Below are 17,140 nucleotides of genomic sequence, written 5' to 3'. Positions count from 1 at the left end.
TAGATTCAGTCCTTCCCTGGCTCTGAAACAGAGGCAGGGAGCATATGGCACCCTCACAGATAGGGTAACTCAAGACTCTCAGACACAAAATCAGCAGATTTTATGCTTATGGACAGTAAGGGAGAAGGGAGTATTCAGAGTGACTCCCAAGGTTAGGCTTAGGCAACTAGATGAATATGGACAGCAAAATCCGTGGTGTCCAATAAAGCTGCTCAGAGTAGCTGGCGATATGGCTGTCAGGTGGCTATGTCAGTGGACATCTCACTACAGATGTGACGCTCGGGAGGGAGGAAGGGGCCAGGAGCACAGATTCTGGCAGTTCGATGTTAGCTGAGACCATGAGAAACCTAAGCTCATCCAGTGACAGACAAACGGGAAGAGGCAGCTGAAGGCAGAGTCAAATCAGTGAATATCAACACAGACATGGCAGATGGACAAAGAAAGGAACCAGCAAATGAACTTTTGTTCTGACATCCTAGTTGGGTAAAGACAATATTAAGTACTAAAACACAAGAACAAATAAACCTTGGAGTGCATTGGCAATTGTAATCCTCAAGTTGCTTAACATCTAAAAAGAATTTAAAATTACTTTAGGAATAAGTCCAGAAAAATAAAGGACATTTTACTAATGCAGAAATTACCTATTCTGAAATAGCCATCTTCTAATTGTTTGTCTTTGGTTTCTTTGCTTATTTCCAAACCTCCACTCTAAAATAAAACAAAAGCATTAATTTTACAAATAATTACTTGTACTTAAAACAAATCTAAGTTATTAATATATCTTAATATATATAAAAGCGGTGTCTGTGGCACAGCTCTATAAAAAGAGAAACGTCATCTCAGTTTTGAACCTTAAAAAACATCAATAAAAGTTGTTTTTTTAACTATCATTTGAATCTATAATAATATATTGGTGGTTAGAAAATGAAACAGCACATCAGTTTAACAGAACATTATTTTTTTATTAAAAATATATAAAAGTAAATATCTGTATGTTAACTTGAAAGAAATCTAAGCATTCCTTAGAGACCAATAAATTAATGTTGCATATTAATCAACAGGCATTAAAACCACACGGTATTTTGGGACTCAAAATATAAACAGCAAGTAAACACTAAAGTAAAATAATGATCCATTTCTTTTCCTAGTAAAAACTTCCACATTATTTTTCAAAAGAAAACAAAATAAAGGTTCTTCCTGTGAATGAGGCAAATGGGCCAATAGAACAGGTGTTCCTTATTTAAAAAAAAATAATAATAATATTACTCGCTACAGAAGTCATGACAATTTTCTTTCACCTCACAAACAAGAGCAACCTCAAACCAAGTCTACTGGTATTAGTTCTTAGGGAAAGGTAAGAGGAAAAAATAGTCATACCTTGAAAGGCAAAACTTCCACGGTTGTGTTTATCAGAATATCTCCTGGATGTTCCTGGTTGCCACTGTGAAACAAATAACTGAAAATAAAAACATAAAATAAAAATATGAGTCAGACTAGATTTTACAAAGATTTTAAAAAGTGAGCTTACCTTAGACTAAGCTTTTCTAAACAAGACTCTAACTATACAAAGCTGACAACGAAATAACCTGTAGTAATTGCACAGTTTGTGCGAGTATACTTGTGTAAGTATACAAGAGAAAATTTTCCCTAGGAAACTACTAGTCACAGCAAGTTCAAAGACTAGTTTTATTCAGTACAGATAATTTTAGTATTAGTAGACTAGAAGTAAATTAACCTCTTCCAGATATCTGAATAATTCCATTTAATAGTCAATATTAAACAATATTTGAATAATGGCTAATTATTGATATACTGTGATAAATCTCAAATACTCTTTGGGTATGAGTACACTATTCTTACGTTCTGATACTCTGAAAACTAACTAGTGAGTATGTGTAAGTGTGAGGGGAGGGTGGAAACTAGATAGGACATACAAGGTATGCTTACGTCTAAACCTAACTTAAATTTAGTTAAGTTAAATGTTTAAAAGTTTAGGCTTAGGAGTCAGAAAGACCTGGGTCCAAGTCCTGGGTCTTTCACATACTAGAATTTTCACCCTTAGCAAGTTGTATTAGCTTTCTGAGCCCGAGTTTCTTCTGTACAATGCAGATATTCCTGCCTTCCTCACATGACTGCTCTAATGAGTTTAAGAAAACTGAAAAAAGTGCCCTGCATACTAAAAACTATCAGCTAAGTAGGAGTTACAGTACGGTTATGATCTAGTTATAATATGGTACTGTGAACAAAAATCACCTGTGATGATCATTTGATTTTTAAATGTTAAAGAAGACCAGGGAACTGTGATAAGAGGCTCTTTTTAAGATACACCAAAAATTGCCTCCAGCACTTTCAGAAGAGAGAGATTTTTTAAAAAGCCATCCTTAACTTGGAATGCTGGTTCATATAACTGCAGGCCCATTCAATGTCTCAGCTAAAGATTTTAAAGTATGGGATGAGGGAAGCCACTAACAAGAAAGGAGTCCATGAAGATAATATGGAGTTTCGGTAGACTGATTCAGAGATGCTCGCCACGTGATTATTTATAGTGAAAAACTCACCACCACCTGGTATTAGATGAAGCAAATGACTGGATATTATGCAGCCATTAAAATGTTTATGCATCACTTATGACAGAGTGCAACAGAAAATCTAACATACAAAATTATATAGAGATTATAATTCAAAGTAGAAAGTGTACAGAATTACCAAAAAAAAATGTGCCAATATGGTCACAGTGATGGCCTTGGGGTGGTGATTTTTTTCTTGATTCCTCATAAAATTTTTGTATAATGAACACACATTGTGTTATAAAGTCAGAGAATATTTTCATAACACTTCATTTCTGTATTTATAAATACAACTTCTGCTTTTTCCCCTTCTTAGCAAATAAGTTATTGTGGGAATCAAAAAGTTATCCCTTTGCTCTGCTCTAGGAAGGGTGGGTGTTTCCATGGACTCTAAGAAAAATCTTAGGAGAACTGTGTTTTGCTAGAAAGGTGTCCTCATTTGGGGCATGTAAATATTACCTTACAGAGGTTTATTGTAAAAGTTAAAGAAATCTGATCTCTAATATATGAGTTTTTTATCAGATTCTTTGATAGACTTTCATTCATTTGCTAAAAGTATATATATATTTTTACAAACATATATTTTTTGTTGTAAAGAAATATGATCTCCAATATATGAGTTTTTTTTTTTATCAGATTCTTTGATGACTTTCATTTGTTTGCTGAAAGTATATATATATATATATATTTACAAACATATATTTTTCTTTTTCCTGATAACAAGTAAATTACTCATTGGGACTTCCAATTCTGGGAGGGTGAGGCTTACATTCTTTCCCCTATTCCTCCCTCTAAATACAAATAAAAGACTTTGGAAGACTCTGAAAGGTGACGAGAAGAAAGCAGATTGGCTAGGGACTTGAGATCCAAGGAACAACAGGGTGAGTTTCTTGGGTTTTCATTGTGCCTCATACATTCTAGACTTGGAACTAATAACAAACCCAACAATGTGGAAATGCCAGTGGGAGCATACAAAAAAGTTCCCCCAAAAGCCTGCTCTATCTGAAGGACCAGGAAAAGAGCAGCCAAATAAGACAGAAAATGTTTAGACAATAGCCACTTTACTCCAGCCAAGCACCACAGAAAAAAATGTGGCCCTGCCCCCATTGACACCCGCAAAGGCTGAGTGGAGAGATTAGAAGTCTATTCTCCCAAGGTGTTCCAAACCCCACCTGGGGTTGTGTCATATAAGGCTGAAAGGGGACTGCAGACTTTCATTCCTCTTGGGTGATCATGAGGCCCGCCCTACATGACACGCAGTGAAGGGGCACTCCTGCCCCTCCCAGCCAGGATGATATCAGCATAGGGGTAGTCAAGGCCTGAACTCCCATTCCCACCTAGCAATAATAGGGAGCCTCTTCCTTCCTTGGGTGTCAACAAATGACAAGTAGGGAACCAAACTTCTACCCCAACTGGAAGTAACGGGGCAGCCCTACCCCTTCCCCTTCTGAAGCCATGTCAGGGGAAGCTAGCTAAAACTGAAGGTTTAAAGAAGATCCAGTCTAATAACATTATACCCAAATGTCCAGGTTTCAATTGAAAATCACCTGTCATAACGAATGAAAAAATCTCAACTTGAATGAAAAAAGACAATCAACAGAGACAAACACCAAGATGACAGATGTGCTAGAATTATCTGAAAAAGATTTTAAAGCAGCCACCATAAAAATGCTTCCATGAGCAAGTACAAATATCTTTCAAACAAATGAAAAATTAGTAAAGCCCAGCAAAGAAACAGAAAATAAAAAGAAGAACCAAATGGAAATTTTAGAAATGAGAACATAATAACCAAAGTGAGAAATTCAATGGATGGGCTCAATAGCAGGATGGAGGGGACAGAGAAAACAGCCAATGAATTTGAGGACAGAACAGAAATGACCCAATCTGAAAAATACAGAGAAAACAGACTTCAATTAAAAAAAAAAAGAAAGAATAATAACAAAAAACAAAAAACAGAGCTCCAGGACCTGCAGGGCTATAACACAAGATCTAACATTATATACCCAGCTGATTTTTGGCAAAGGTACAAAGTCAATCAAATGGAGAAAAAAATAGCCTTTTTAACAAATGATGCTGGAGCAATTGGACACCATATGCAAAAAAAGAGGGAAAAAAAAAAAAAAAAAAAAAAGAACCATGACCTGGCCTAAACCTCACCTCTTACACAAATATTAAGTCAAAATAGATCATGAACTTAAATATCAAATGTGAAGCTACAAAAGTTTTAGGAAAAATCTTAGACTTGACATCAAAAGCATAGTTTTTAGTAAAAGAAAAAAAATCATATATTGGATTTCCTCAAAATAAAAAACTTTCGTTCTACAAAACACCCTGTTAAGAGAATGTCTGGTACCGGTTGGGAGGAAATATCTGTAAACCACATATCCGCCAAAAACTAGTATCTACAATAAATAAATAACTTTCAAAACTCAACAGTAAAAAAATCAATCCATTAGAAATTGGGCAAAAGGCATGAACAGACACTTCACCAAAGAGAATATACAGATGGTAAATAAGCACATGTAAAGATATTCAACATCATTAGTCATTAGGGAAATACAGATTAAAACCATAATGAGCTATCACCATACACCTTTCAGGATGGCTAAAGTTTAAAAAATTGTGACAATACCGAAAGCTGGTGAGGAGGCAAAGGAGCTGAATCACTCACACACCAGTGATGGGAATGTAAAATGGTCCAGCCATTCTGGAAAACAGTGGGCAACTACCATATGACCCAGCAGTTGCACTCTCGGGCATTTATTCCAAGAAAAAGAAAACTGACGTTCACCTAAAAATCTATACACAAATGTTCATAGTAGATTAATTTTTAATGGTTAAACTGTGGTATATCTATACCATGGAATACTATTCAGCAGTAAAAGGGATGAAGTACACACAACTTGAATGAATCTCTAGACATTCAATGCTGAATGAGAAAAATCATATCTAAAAGGTTACATACTGCGCAATTCAATATATGCAACATTCTTAAATGACAAGATCATAGAAATGAAGAATTAGTGGCAGCCAAGGGTTAGGAATGGGGGCTGGTGGGACAGAAGTGGCTATGGCTATTAAAGGACAAAATGAGAATTCTTGGGTTTATGGAAATGTTCTTTATCTCGACTACTGCTGTCAAATGAATCCTGGTTGTAATATTTTATTACAGTTTGCAAGATGTTACCATTGGGAGAAACTGGGTAATGGGTACATGGGATCTCTCAGTTTTATTTCTTACAGCTGCATGTGAACTACATTTTCTCAAAAATCAAAGTTTAATTTTTTTTAAAGCTAAATTGATTGTTGAAAAAAACACATACAAATAAATGCATCAAGTCAAAATGAAAGAGTCTCTGTTATCCCAACTCTATTAACAGTTTGCTATATATTTTCTAGATTTTTTTTCTATGTATATAATATATGAGGGGTCTTCAAAAAGTTCGTGGAAAGATTTGTATTACCTTTTAATTTGATTTTTCCACAAACTTTTTAAAGTACACTTTAAAAAGTATGTAAAATACTGCTCTTATTTCAGAAAGTCATTCTATAATCTATAATTTTATATGTACAGAATTCTATATATTCTATAATTCTGTACTTATAACTATCATCTATGGAATGATCATAAGGATATTCTATAGAGTTACAAAATTTGCTTCCCCCCCTACTTAGTGTCTATGTCGAAAAGTTTTCATGTCAATACATATTAATCTATGTCACTATTTTTAATGGCTGCTATTAGCATTCTACTGCATGGGAACATCATTTATTTAGTCGAACACCTACTAAAAGACATCTATATCATTTCCAGTTCTATGATGACTCTTTAAGAGTGGCAAACAGTAAATCAAAGTGCAGAGCATCACTATAAGTATAAAAATGAATATTAAATAACAAAACAAATATATATACATCCAGGTGAAAAATATGATTCAAAAGTATTTCTAGGGCTTCTGGTCAAGATGGTGGAATAGACGGTCCCTAGTGTCACTCTCTCCTACAAATCAACCAATTGACAACTATTAGAAAGCAACAACAGCCAAGCTGGGGCCACTAGAGATCAGGGGAAAAGGAAGAGAGACCTACAGAGTTCATGAAGGCAGGAGAAGCCACGCTGAGAGGGGAAAAAAAAACCCACTCCAACTATTTTGAGCCCCAGCCACTTCTAGGCTGGAGCTACTGAGCACACAGAGCAGGAGCTGGCAAAAGCTGCAGCTGTGCCCTTCAGATGAAGTTGCTTGGAGGTGGCAGGGGAAAAGAGGGCCTTGGTGGCCCCTGGGCCAGCAAGACCACTAATAGGGTTCCCATGGATCCACTTAGAAGCAAGGAGCCACAACAACTGGAAAAAGCCACTCAGAGGCCAGTGAGTCTTTGCAAGGGACTGGCACAAGGCTCATCCCATGGGAAGTGTTTGGAGTGCAGGCAGTGTGGTAGACAGGCCCACCGGGGGAACATGGGGCACAGCATGGACAGCTGATCTGATTCCCAGTCAGTGCAGGGACACTCAGTAGAGACTGGTCAGGAATGGAGAACTGCAGGGGGGCAGTTTGCTGAAAAGACTCAGGCCCAGACCAGAGTTTCCACACAACCCGGGTGGTACCAGATATCATGAGAGCCAGAAGTACATATAAAGTGAACCATTAAAACCTGAGCTGCACAAAAAGCCTTCCTCAGGGAATCAGCGGTAAAGCAGCAATTTAGCTCAACACAGGGCTCAAGTGCTGGTCCCCATGGGAAGTTCCTCCATTTTAGACGGAAGCAAAGGACAACAAATTAGTTCCAGCACAGAGTTTAAGTGGTGGGAACAGCAAATAATCCAACACAGAACTGAAAGAAAAAACAAAATACTCCCAACTAGAGACAAAGTTTGATATTAACTAGTAAAGGTCTCACATCACCAAAGAACACCTATAACATCTAGAACGACCAGAAGTCTCCTGACTACCAAGCCAGAGAGGGGGGAGGGCTGGTGGCCTTAGCCATGCCCCCTGACACCTGCAACCAGTCCCAATGGTGAATGCCTCAGGCCTCGGCCTCACTCCCCAACATGCACAAATAGCCCAGTGACAACCCAAGCCTCTGCAGGAAGTGCCCTGGGCTCTCCTGAGCTGTGGCAGTGGGGAGCCTTGGGCCTCAGCCACAACCCCCAGCATGTGCAACCAGCCCAGTGGCAACCACCGAGCTGCCACAAGAAACACCCCGGGCTCTCCTGAGCCAGGGTGGTAGAGGGCCAAGGGCCTCAGCCACGCCTCCCAACACAAGCAGCCAGCCCAGTGGTGACCACCAAGTTGCCGCAAGCAATGCGCTGGGCTCCCTGAGCCAGGGTGGTAGAGGGCTGAGGGCCTTGGCCACACCCCCCAACACATGCAACCAGCTCAGCGACAAACACCTGGTGACCACAGGAAGCACCCTGGCTCCTGAGCTGGGGTGGTGGGGCACTAGGGCTTTAGGCACACCCCCCTGACACCTGCACCCAGACCGACAATGACTGAGCCACTGCTGCAAGCCCCCTGGTCTCTTCTGTGAGAATGTGGGGGGTGCCACAGGCCTCAACCCCACTCCTCCTCCTTCCTCCTTCCATCCTATTTCCTTCCCCTTTCCCCTCTGCCCCTCCCTCCCAACTGCTTCACAACATCATAGAATGTAAAAACACTAATATTAATAAATAAATTTAAAAAAAACAAAGTATTTCTATATTTTACTATCATTGCTTAAAACATTTTAAAAACAAATTTCTCTTTGTAATCAGTTTAGGGTAACAAAAGAGAAATGAGTAACATCACATACATTTATGCATTGTCTTTGACCAAACTGAATAGAATTACTCCAAATGATTTTTGGTATACTCTAAATAATCAAATTGGCCCTCACACGAGAACACATAGAATACTCTGCCACAGGTAACTAAGTATGCCACAGACATACTGGGAAACCCTCAAAACTGAGAAAATGTTTAAGGAATCACAACTGTGTAAAGAAAAAACATGGAGAAGAAAGTCTTAAATTTTGTAAAATGAACATAAATGCTGAAAAACATGAAAGGACTGTAAATTCCTCCAGGGTATACTAAAAATAATCCCACACTTGCAAAACTACTGACTAAGAATAGAAGTACTCCTCAAATTTATCATTTCAACCAAGTTGCTGAAGTAATCAACTAGATCTCGGTCAAATTATAAGGGAGATTCTGGGATAAGGACATGTAAACTAATTCAAGATTTTTGAGAGAGTTCTACACAAAAGTATTAAAAATTATACTAAATATAAGTCCAGAAATACCCATAGAGTTTATCAAACATGTGAAATTCTGATATTATATCTGAAAATAACACACTCATTTTGTTTCTGACTTGTACTAAATGTAACTTGTAACCCAACATTTTGGGACCCACTGTCTCCTCATATTTGTTATGCACAAAAAAGTTCCATCATAAATCACATTACGAATAAGGTCTGAAACATAAAAACAAATATACTTCGATAATCACCAACCTTTCTACATTGACTGGCTTATCAAATTTAAACAAGATGTAGTCTCCAGCTGTTGGGGTGATAGCCCAGAAGAAATCCTCCCCCATATAAGTCTTCTCTAGTGTATGTCCTTGGTAGACCTTCAAGGAAGTAGATACCTCTGCAGGTGGGTTTACATGGATTTTAAGAAGTAATGGTTTCATGTAATCTTTATCCTAGGAGGAAAGACATATATGCTATTAAATAACATATAGCTTATTTATATTTAAGAAGAAAAGCAATAATTATGTACTTAATAACAAACTGTATGTCCATGAGAAAATAAAATTAAATCACCAACCGTGAGTTTCTGAATTTTTCCTGCTAGTGATGAATGCAGACCAACATGTTGGAAAAGAGAGGGTCTGAAGCGAATTCGCAGATTTGCTTTCTGTCTATCACAATGTTTCTAAATATTAAAAAAAAAAATTGTGTTAGTGTTACATAATAAAGTGAAATCAAAAATATAACTTCAAAGGGCTGGCCCGTGGCTCACTTGGGAGACTGTGGTGCTGATAACACCAAGGCCTGGAAAGGCCTGCCCACTGCCCAAGCAGGAGCCAAGGTGAGCGGCATCCTGCATGCCACTGAGGGCCCAGACCCAAGCACCAGAAAGGCCCACCCATCACCCACACAAGAGCCAAGGTGAGCGGCATTGTGCACACATTTGGGAGCCCAGACTGAAGCTTTGGAAAGCTCCACCCAACACCCAAGCAGGAGCCAATGTGGTCTAACATAGCCACTGCCACACCTACTGCTACCACAAGTATGGCTCACCACAACAGTAACAGCCAGGGCTGCCCTACAGGCAGCCCACTGCACACTCAACTGTACTGATAGAAGAAGAGTCACCAGTGGAGCCTACAAACAGAAGAGGAAGTCTTTCTCCTCATATCCCACTCCACAGTAATAGAAGAAACAAGTGCTCCACCAGATGACCAAACATCAACAAAAAAACATAAGAACTATAAAGAAGCAAAAAGACGGCACCACTGAAGGAATACTGTAATTCTCAAGTACCAGACCCCACAGAGCAGGAAACCCTTGAAATGTTGGAAAAGGAACTCTGAACAACGATCTTAAGAAAACCAGAAGAGATAATAAGATTCAAGTAGCAAACACAATGAAACAAGAAAAAATATTTCCAGAAGATGAAGGAGGAAATTTACAAACAGATTACTACCTTAAAAAAGATGCAGCAGAACTCCTAGAACTGAAGAATTCACTCAATGAAATAAAAAACACAACAGAGAGCTTGAGCAGCAGGCTAGAGCAAGCAGAAGAAAGAATTTCAGGTCTCAAAGATGGTCTTTTTGAATAACCCAGGTGGACCAAAAAAAGGAAAAAAAAAAAATTTAAATGAAGAAAATCTAAGAGAGCTAGCAGACAATCTTAAGTGCACAAACTTCCAAATCATGGGTATTCCAGAAGGGGAGAAAGGAAAAGGCATTGAAAACCTATTCAAGGAAATAACAACAGAAAACTTCTCAGGTGTAGGGAGAGATGCAGGCCTTCAGATCCAGGAAGCACAAAGATCCTCAAACAAATTCAATCCAAAAAGGTCCTCTCCAAGACATATTGTAGTCAAACTGGAAAAGCTTAAAGACAGAGAGAATTCTAAAAGCAGCAAGAGAAAAGCATCAAGTTACCTATAAGGGAGCCTCCATCAGATTAACAGAAGACTTTTCAACTGAAACCTTACAGGCCAGAAAAAAATAGGATGATATAGTCAAAATACTAAAAGAAAAAATTACTAGCAAAGAATTCTGTTCCCAGCAAGGCTATCCTTCAGAAATGAGGGAAAAATAGTGTATTTTCCAGACAAACAAAAATTGTGGGAGTTTACCACTACATGACAAGACCTGCTGGAAATTCTCAAGGGAGTTCTGCATACAGAATCCAAAAAATGATAATTACCATCACAGATAAACAAGAAAGAGAAAAATCTGTGGTAAAACAAAAATTCAAATGAGAAAGACAAAGAAGCTGAATCATGCCACCTCAAAAATCCAACTAACATTGAAGATGAAAAATAAAAGGGGAAAAAAGGAAAAATATCTTTAAGACATCTAAACAAAATAACAACCCAAACTCCCCAATAACAACTTTGTTAATACTAACAACCTTAAATGTAAATGCACTAAACTCCCCATTCAAAAGACAAAGACTTACTAATTGGATTAAAAAGCTAGACCCAATTATATGCTATATTCAAGAGACTCACCTCACCTGTAAAGACACTCACAGACTAATAGTGAAGAGATGGAAAAAGATATACCATGCAAACAGAAACCAAAAATGAGCAGCAGTAGGTGTTTTTTCTCAGATAAAATAGACTTTAAAAACCATAAAAAGAGACATAGAAGGCCACTATATAATGATAAAAAGATCTATCCAGCTAGAAGACATAACAATCATAAATCTGTATGCACCCAACATTGGAGCACCCAGATATATAAAGCAAACACTCTTAAGCTTAAAGAAAGAGATAGACCCTAATATGATAATAGTGGATGACCAGAAGACCCTTCTCTCAGCACTGGACAAACCTTCCAGGCAACAAATCAACAAAGGAAAACAGGATTTAAACTACCTTAGACCAATTGGACCTGGCAGATATCTACAGAACATTTCATCCAGCAACTATAGAACACACATTTTTTCATCAGCACATGGAACATCCTCCAGGATAGACTGCATATTAGGTCACAAATCAAGTCTCAGCAAATTTTAATAAAAACAAATCATTCCAAGTATCTTTTCAGACCACAATGGATTAAAACTGGAAATCAATAACAGGCAAAACTCTGGAAATTATACAAGTGCATGGAAACTAAACAACAGGCGGCTCCTGAATGACCTATGAGTCCAAGAAGAAATTAAACAGGAAGTCAGTTTCTTGAAACTAATGAGAATAAAGACACATCATACCAAAACCAGTGGGATACTGCAAAAGCAGTACTATGTGGGAAGTTTATTGCAAAAAACACTTACATTAAAAGAATACAAAAACTTCAAATAAACAACCTAAGGCTACACCTTGAAGAACGAGAAAAACAACAATCCAATCCTAAAAGTAGTAGATGGATAGAAAAATAATTAAGATCACAGCAGAACTAAATGGAATAGAGACCCAAAACATGATACAAAATATCAATGAAACAAAAACTTGGTTTTTTGAGAAGATAAATAAAATAGACAAACCATTAGCTGGGAGGGAGGGAGGAAGGAAGGGAGGGAGGAAGGAAGGGAGGGAGGAAGGAAGGGAGGGAGGGAGGGATAGAGGGAGGAAGGGAGGGAAGGAGAGAGAAAGGGAGGGATGGAGGGAGGGAAGGAGAGAGGGAGGAAGGGAGGGATGGAGGGAGGGAAGGAGAGAGGGAGGAAGGGAGGGATGGAGGGAGGGAAGGAGAGAGGGAGGGAGGGAAGGAGAGAGGGAGGGAGGGAGGGAGGGAGGGAAGGAGGGAGGGAGGGAGGGAAGGAGGGAGGGAGGAAGGGAGGGAAGGAGAGAGGGAGGAAGGGAGGGATGGCGGGAGGGAAGGAGGGAGGGAGGAAGGGAGGGAGGGAGGGAAGGAGGGAAGGAGGGAGGGAGGGAGGGAGGGAGGGAGGGAGGGAGGGAGGGAGGGAGGGAGGGAGGGAGGGAGGGAGGGAGGAGACCCAAATGACAAAAATCAGAAATGAAAAGGGAGACATTACAACCAATATCACAGAAATACAAAAAAAAATCATTGGAGATTATTATAAACAACTGTATGCCAACTAATATGAAAACCTGGAGGAAACAGATACATTTCTGGACAAATACAAACAACCAAGATTGAACCAAGAAGACAAAGAAAACCTGAACAGACCAATAACAAGCAAAGAGATTGTAGCAATAATTAGAAATCTTCCAACAAAAAAAAGCCTGGGACTGGAAGGCTTTACAACTGAATTCCATCAAACCTTTAAAGAGGAATTAACACCAATTCTCTTCGAACTATTCTAAAGAATTGAAGCAGAAGCCATTCTCCCAAACTTCTATAAGGCCATCATCACCCTGATACCAAAACCAGACAAAGATATAATGAAAAAAGAAAATTACAGGTCAATATCTTTGATGAACATAGATGCAAAAATCCTCGACAAAATATTAGCAATCAGAATACAGCAACACATCAGAAAAATTATACACCGTGATCAAGTGGGATTCATCCCAGGTATGCAAAGATGGTTCAACATACACAAGTCAATAACTGTGATACACCACATCAACAAAATCAAAGACAAAAACCAAATTATTATCTCAATAGATGCAGAAAAAGCATTTGACAAAATTCAACATCCCTTCATGATAAAGACTCTCAGCAAATAGGTACAGAAGGAAACTATTTCATTAGAATAAAAGCAATATAAGACAAAGCAATCACCAATATCATTAAAAACAGGAAGAAGACAAGGATACCCACTCTCACTACTCCTATTTAACACAGTATTGGAAGTACTAGCCAGAGCAATCAGGCAAGAGAAAGAAATAAAAGGCATCCTGATTGGAAAGGATGAAGTCAACCTGTCCCTATGTGCAGATGACATGATCTTATATATAGAAAAACCTAAAGACTCTATAAAAAACTCTTAGAGCTGATTAACAATTTCAGTTATGTTGCAGAATACAAAATCAACACACACAAATCAGTAGTGTTTTTATACTCCTATAATGAACTAGTAGAAAAAGAAATAAAGCAAGCCCATTTACAATAGTTGCTAAAAAAATAAAATAACTAGGAATCAATTTAACCAAGAAGGTGAAAAATCTGTACAGTGAGAGCTACAAAACATGATTGAAAGAAATTAAAGAGGACACAAAAAGGTGGAAAGACATACCATACTCTTGGATGGGAAGAATTAACATCATGAAAATGTCCATTCTACCCAAAGCAATCTACACATTTAATGCAATACCCATAAAAATATCAATAACCTTCTTCACAGAAATAGAAAAAGCAATCATATTGAACAACAAAAGACACTGAATAGCCAAAGCAATTCTGAGCAAAAAAATAAAGCCAGAGGCATAACTCTACCTGACTTATATTATATTACAAAGCTATTGTAACCAAAACAGCATGGTACTCGCATAAAAATGGACACTCACACCAATGGAACAGAATAGAAAATCCAGAAATCAACCCACATACTTATAGCCAAGTGATCTTTGACAAAGGCATTAAGAACATACACCAGGGAAAAGACCTTCTTCAATAAATGGTGCCGGGAAAATTGGACACCCACATGCAAAAGAATGAAACTGGACCCGTACCTCTTACCATATACCAAAATCAACTCAAAATGGATGAAAACTTATATATAAGACCTAAAACTATAAAATTACTAAAGGAAAACATAGGGGAAACAGTTCAGGAAGTAGGATTGGCCAAAGACTTTATGAATAAGACCCTAAAAGCACAAGCAACAAAAGAAAAAATAAACAAATGGGACTATATCAACCTAAAAAGCTTCTGCACAACAAAGGAAACCATCAATAGACCAGAAGGACAACCTATGGAATGGGAGAAAATATTTGCAAACTATATATCCAACAAGGGATTAATATCCAGAATATATAAGGAACTCAAACTGTACAGTAAAAAAACAAGTAATCCAATTTAAAAATAGGCAAAGGAGATGAATAGACAGTTTCCAAAGGAAGGCATACAAATAACCAACAGGTACATGAAAAAATGCTCAACATCACTAATCATCAGGGAAATGCAAATCAAAATCATGCTAAGATATCATTTCACCACAGTCAGACTGGCCATTACTAAAAAGACAGAGACTAAGAAATGCTGGCAAGAATGTGGGGAAAGAAGAACTCTTCTACACTGTTGGTAGGACTGCAAATTAGCACAGCCATTATGGAAAACAGTATGGAGGTTTCTCAAACAACTACAGATAGAACTACCATATGATCCAGCAATCCTACTACTGGGTATATACCCAAAGGAATGGAAATCATCTTGTTGAAGGGATACCTGCACTCCCATGTTTACTGCAGCTCTATTTATAATAGCCAAAATATGGAACCAACCGAAATGTCCACTGACGGATGATTGGATAAGGAAAATGTGGTCTGCCGTTTGCATCAACATGGATGAGAGGGGGGAGGGGAGGGGACCAAAGAGAGAAGGGATAGAGGAGAAGGAGGGGGAAGGGGAGGGGGAAATATCATAAACAGTGTCTGAGACTCAGCCTATCACTCCAGAGGCAATGGAAGTATTCAGGCCTGAAGAGTCAAAGCAAGCTGATAAACCTTTGGAAGAGAGTGTGGATGATTAGAAGGGTTTCCCAGATGACAGTCAGAGACATCCTTCAGGTGATTAGCAAGGATGTGGTGGTGACAGCTTCCTTGATATCCTAGGGGAGACAACTGAAGAATTAAAGGCCCCAGAAAAACATGGACAAAGGAAGAATGAAAGAACAGACCAAACTGTCCAAAGGTTTGTGTACTCAAATTTATGGATGATTTAAGGGATTTTCATGGTTTTAATTTTTACTTTGAGATTTTAATTTTAATTTTAATTTTTCACCTCACAAGCTCATTTTAGAATCTAACCAAGTATTAGATAAAACTGCACAGGATAAATTAAATGTAAGTATGTTGTAGGAGGGTAAAGATGACATAACTTTCTTCTGTCTGCAATAAAAATTCCTGTAAATCACAATGAAAATACAAGGGCTTAGATTTTTTAAATGATTCGTTCAAATCAATTTACATGTTTAACTACTGTTGGAAAGCAGACACTGTGCTACTTTCATATATTCCATGTTTGCTCTGAGAATGTGGTGTTTGGTTTGTGTTTCTTCTTTTAAACAAAAAGAATGCAATGACAGCTTACAGAACAGAAGGTAGTATCCTAAAAACTAACTGGAATGCAGATGATCAAACTATTCTAGGGAATATGAGGTCATGAAGTCAAATTAAATCCTTATATGTTACAATGAATGGTGAGTCAACCCTATAATGATATGTGTTTATAATAAATATTTACTTATTACCTGTCAAAACTGACATTCATTTTTAAGAATTTGTACATTCTTACAAATTTTATTTTATTTATGCTTACACTAAGTAAATAAAAATTGATTTTTTTCAGAAGTACAATTCAAATCGGCCAAGCAAAAGATATCTAATTACGTTCTACAATAAGATTTCTATGGAATTAACTTGCTATCTGAATGATCAAAGCAAAAATTATCATTTACTTACCTGCCACCATTATCTCAAGGAAAATTATGTTACTGTGAACGCTTACTTCTTTCAAGTAATACACTGAAAGGTACATTGACTTGTCATTGTTTTAGTTTAAAATATTACTTCTATTTTATTCCTATTTCCAGATGTGTTAGGGTCTGACACTGTCCCCAAAGTATTTCGAAAAAAAAGAGTTAACAGAGAATATGAAGAAAACAAAGCAAAATAACAGTCCACACAGGACAGAATGATCAAGCTCTACAGCCAGTGGTAATGAAACACCAGAGCCTCAGGACACTGAACATTTATTAGCAATTTAGATGAAGGTCATTGTCCTGCAACAGGCTTCCCAGCTTTACAGGATAAAGCCCTTCTAATGAGGAACTTTATAGCAGCTCAGGAAAAAGGTAAGTACTTGAAACATTAAGTAGATGCACTGCTTTTTTTCAGCTACCTATTTAGCTGTTCACTGGCAAAATCTGGCTCCCTAAGTCACTTTTATGAGATATAGAAAAACTGCTCCTTTCACACTCAAGGAATTAACTTACTGCATCTTTTTCAGGGTTGCAGACTTTCACCCAGAGAATATGGTCCAAGAGCCAATCAATGGGTTTCTCCTTATAAAACATAAATATGAATTCTACGATCAGAGTGAGGTCCGGTGCTTGAAACATTTTACCTGAAAAGATATTCCTGGTCAATAAAGAAACCAAGCATCAAAGTGGCTTAAATGAGTGAAATTTGTATATTAAATACACTAAAGATTGTGCTTTCAACTATAAATCATCACGGTAATTCCCTTCCTTATATTATCAAAAACAAACTTGCT

At 37.8% G+C, this 17,140-nt stretch overlaps 1 protein-coding gene across 1 annotated transcript in view; it reads right to left on the bottom strand.

The window, feature by feature from the left end:
- Positions 1–17,140, bottom strand: part of MGAT4A (alpha-1,3-mannosyl-glycoprotein 4-beta-N-acetylglucosaminyltransferase A) — a 109,002-nt gene that overhangs the window by 8,261 nt on the left and 83,601 nt on the right. Inside the window, exons 9-13 of the mRNA XM_063078591.1 lie at positions 16,860–16,990; positions 9,382–9,489; positions 9,063–9,256; positions 1,378–1,456; positions 642–708 (exon numbers count right to left, since the gene is read on the bottom strand). Of these exons, the coding sequence (XP_062934661.1) occupies positions 642–708; positions 1,378–1,456; positions 9,063–9,256; positions 9,382–9,489; positions 16,860–16,990 (579 nt within the window). The remainder of the gene's footprint in view (positions 1–641; positions 709–1,377; positions 1,457–9,062; positions 9,257–9,381; positions 9,490–16,859; positions 16,991–17,140) is intronic.

The sequence above is a fragment of the Cynocephalus volans genome, chromosome 14 (genome assembly GCF_027409185.1).
Source record: "Cynocephalus volans isolate mCynVol1 chromosome 14, mCynVol1.pri, whole genome shotgun sequence".
Taxonomy (NCBI): domain Eukaryota; kingdom Metazoa; phylum Chordata; class Mammalia; order Dermoptera; family Cynocephalidae; genus Cynocephalus; species Cynocephalus volans.
Note: the sequence above shows the minus strand (reverse complement) of the source record. Positions and strands in the feature narration are given on the sequence as shown.